Below are 3,873 nucleotides of genomic sequence, written 5' to 3' on the forward strand. Positions count from 1 at the left end.
TTGTTTTGTTGTAATTATTTATACTCTTGGCAAGATGATTCTTCGTGTAGTTTTTTGCTTGTTGGCTTTAAGAGCACCTTCAATAACACAATCTTCCATCATTAATTTTTTATGCTTTTGGGTTTGGAAGGCATGTATGAGTTCAGTGATTTAAAAATATTTATGTGTTTTCTAAAGAACTCGTACATTTCTAACTCTGTCACTCAAAAATTTTTCAATTATTCTAGAATCTACAAAATTACTTTTTAATAATTTTATCTTGTTAGCAATACTTAACATTTGAATACTCTTAGATTGTGTGAGACTCTTTTGTCCTCAAAAGTTTAATAATAGGAATGAACAGAAACGAAATATAAGAAATATGTAAGGATAAAATCAAGGTTAAATATATGTTTTAGTCTTTATATTTGTTCTCTATTCTCAATTAGGTCCTCATTTTTTTCTGTCCCGACCAGTTAACAGAGAGGACTTAATTGTCTCAAATTTACAAATATTATGATGCAATTGGGACAAAAAAGAAACGGAAAGAGCTTAATTGCCTCAAATTACAAATATTATGATGCAATTGGGACAAAAAAGAACATAAGAACCTAATTGAGAATGAGAAAGAAATATGAAGACTAAAAGGATAAAATGAAAACTTGCAATATATAAAACTTAAAAAAATAATCATTCAGTGGACCTAGAAATAACCCATGAAATAAAATGCATGAATTAAAATTAAGAAACCTAATTAATTCCTTAAAAATTGAAAAACAGTGAAAAAGTAAAAAATAAAATGAATTAAAATGTTGACATGATTGTTCTACTCTCCTCTGTAGTATTCCCTTGGTTCATACTTTTCTGATATATCTTCAACAACTGAGAAGAATGGTTTTCAAAAGCATAGACAAACTTCTTCAGAAACACATTCTCCTTGGGGAGTAGAGGCGTGGCATAGCTTGCACCCTTTTTCCTCAATCCTTCCTTCTCAAGAAACTTCAGAACCAAAGACCTGGGAACAATCCTCTTAGGGAGACTCAGCTGAAAAATAACAGGATACTTAACAAGCTCCAAAGAGCTATACCCTGACACCTCAACCCAGAAGCTAAATACGGCATCAATCTTCTCTTGGGAGTTCAACATGCAATAAGGAAGCTTCTTAAACGCCTCAAGCACATGCTCCTCCGACCACCCCCACTTCTTAAAAACCTCAACCTTCTCAACCCACTTGGCTTTATTCACAGTCCTTTTGGCCATCATGGCCACGGCGAAGGTGGTTTTCGAAGTGTCAAACCCCATTTCTTTCAGTTCACAAATTGTGTGGGACAGCTTATAGGAGCAGAGGATAGAGGACCGCATGGAGAGCATCATAGCGATGCTGGACCGTTTGACGCCATTATCGAGGAGAAGTTGGACGTTGGGAGATACGCGACTGTCGGCAATGGAGGAGAAGTTTCGCCTGAGACAGGTTATGACTTGCTTGTCAGAGTCGATGAAACTTCTGACCAAGTGATAGGCGGGGACAATGTTGTTGTTGAGGCTGCCTAAGAGGAATCGGGGTCCGGCGGTGATCATGTGGATTATGTCGGCAGAGGAGGCGCCTTTGGAGCGGAGGAACTGGAACTTGGGGAGGAGGACTTTGTCGGGGTTGCACTGGAGGATGCGACTTTCCCGTTTGACGACGGTGTGGATTTGAGAGACGGAGAAGCCATGCGCAGAGAGGAAAGCTATAACGGAGTCGGGCTTCTGAGAACTCTTGAAACGGAGGTAGCGAGAGGCGGAGAGGGCGGATTCCGGGGAGAAGCCGCAGGTGGAGACGAGGTAGGAGACAACGAAGGACTGAGATTGGGGAATGGTAGCGAAATTGAAATTGAAGCAGACGGAGAAGGAAGGATTTAGATTGAGATTGGGATTAAGATTGAGAAGAGAATGACGATGGTGAAGGATTCTTAGGGTTGAGAACTTCTTCATTTGGAGAATGAGAAGGGCCGAACGTGGGGTTTTTTTTTTTCTGAAGTATTCTAAGCCCATTCATTAAGTTTCAGCAATTTCTTTCGCTATAACTGTAAGAAGAAGAAAATTACATAAAATAATATTTTCTACAAATTAAATACAAAAAATTAAATAGATTATCTTTAAGATCTTTTATTGGATTTGGATTGTTTTAAAAATTCATAAGATTATTTCTCTAACATAATATTTTACCTTAAAGCAATTTTTGTTTTAGATTTTTTTTACCACAATATATTAGACAAGTATCTGGTACGACTCTGGTCGAGGTTGAGATCCACACACATTATACGTATTTGTTGTATATATATGAGACAAGTTAATGATAAAAAAATCATTGGTCCATATTTCACATGAGATTGTGTTTAATGTATCAAACATGTTTTACTGTGTAGACATATCAGTAGTTCATAAAGTGGATGTCTACTCTAATGAATCGTCTTAGTGTTTTAATCTTGACTATATTTCTTAAGCTTATGGTCATAAGTTTATCATAAGTCCACGAGATTACCAATCTAATCAATTAGACTATCTAATTATATTTGTCTATCTAGATTGTTTAATCATATAGTCTATCTCAATTGTATAGTATTTATCAAGACTTTAAAAACTAATTTTAACTAATTAATTTGATTAACATTATATTAGTCTCACTTAAACATATTATAGTTAAAATAATGTATGTAAACATAATTATAACTTAAAAAGTTAAAATTAAACATTTTAATATGATTGAAAATGTAATAGCATGATACAACCTGGTACATCCTATAATTTATAGGTTTTATTTGAATGAAATTTATAATTAATAGAATATTTATCAACACATATTTGTGTTAAAAAATATCATCAACTAATTTAAAAGAATATCCCATTTTGATTTACACTTTTAATTACATAAAATTTTTTTATTTGTAAATTAGTAACTACCATGAAAGTAGCTGTCTATTCCATGTTTTATTTAACTACATTTTTTTACTCTCTTTCTAGTAATAACCAGGATGCACTGAACTAGAGAAAATAGACAATAGGCTTTACGGGGTTGATCCTGTACCTCCACATTTTTTTGCTTTCCACCTTCCCATTTTTTTTAATTTTTTTATATTACAAATATAACTTTTTTTGTATTCTGTAATTTATTTTTTTAACCCTTTTTTATTTACCTAACTCTAGATTTACTTTTTCATTTTCAATTTTACTCTCTCTTAGAGTAACACAACACCTCCACTCCCATTTTCAATTTCACTCCTTCCTCAGGCTAACACAGCACCCCCACCCGTTTCCCTTCACTCTAAATTTCATTGTTTAAACTCTGAATCCCCTTTGTTCATATGTGCATTTCGTGGTGGTGTGGCCTGGGTGTGCAGCGGTGGTAGTGCTTCGTTTTTGCCGGTTGGTCTTCGAGAGGTTAGTTTTTGGTCTCTTTTTCCGCTTGATAGAGAAGCTTTTGTTCGATTTCTTCTTCGTGCATGTATGTTGCTGGTTTCTGCCCACCAGAGCTTATTTTTTCGTTTCGTTTCTTGAGTGTTGCCATTTCTGCTTGTTTGGTTTTTAGTGTATGTATTATAGCGTTTCAGTGTTGCTTTCTATGTGCGTGTTCTGTTTTTTTGTGTTTCAGTGGTAGGAGGAAGAAGTCGCCAGGCATCTGAAACGGATGTGGATATCCGTCGACGGATATCCACATCCGTTCAGGTCCAAACGGACCGTTTATGCCTCGACTTTTATTTATTTTTGTTTTTAGTTTATTTTATCAAGTAATTTAAGTTTACTTTTTTATTTTCAAATAATTTTGTTATGTAATTATTTTATTTAAATTTTTTTATTTTATTAGTTTATTGTATTTTTAATTAATTTATAAAGTATTTAAATTTAGTGATTTTT

General features: G+C 34.1%; 1 protein-coding gene across 1 annotated transcript; it reads right to left on the bottom strand.

Moving 5' to 3' along the window:
- Positions 1 to 696: 696 nt before the first annotated feature.
- LOC106767552 lies at positions 697 to 2,005 on the bottom strand. Its single transcript, XM_014652474.2, has one exon. It carries the CDS (start codon positions 1,951 to 1,953, stop codon positions 784 to 786), a length of 1,170 nt encoding a protein of 389 aa, XP_014507960.1. The 5' UTR covers positions 1,954 to 2,005; the 3' UTR covers positions 697 to 783.
- Positions 2,006 to 3,873: the final 1,868 nt, after the last annotated feature.

Source organism: Vigna radiata, chromosome 7, assembly GCF_000741045.1.
Source record: "Vigna radiata var. radiata cultivar VC1973A chromosome 7, Vradiata_ver6, whole genome shotgun sequence".
Classification (NCBI taxonomy): domain Eukaryota; kingdom Viridiplantae; phylum Streptophyta; class Magnoliopsida; order Fabales; family Fabaceae; genus Vigna; species Vigna radiata.

Coding starts and splice junctions, on each gene's coding strand:
- LOC106767552 (XM_014652474.2), bottom strand. CDS start 1,953: ATGAAGAAGTTCTCAACCCTAAGAATCCTTCACCATCGTCATTCTCTT.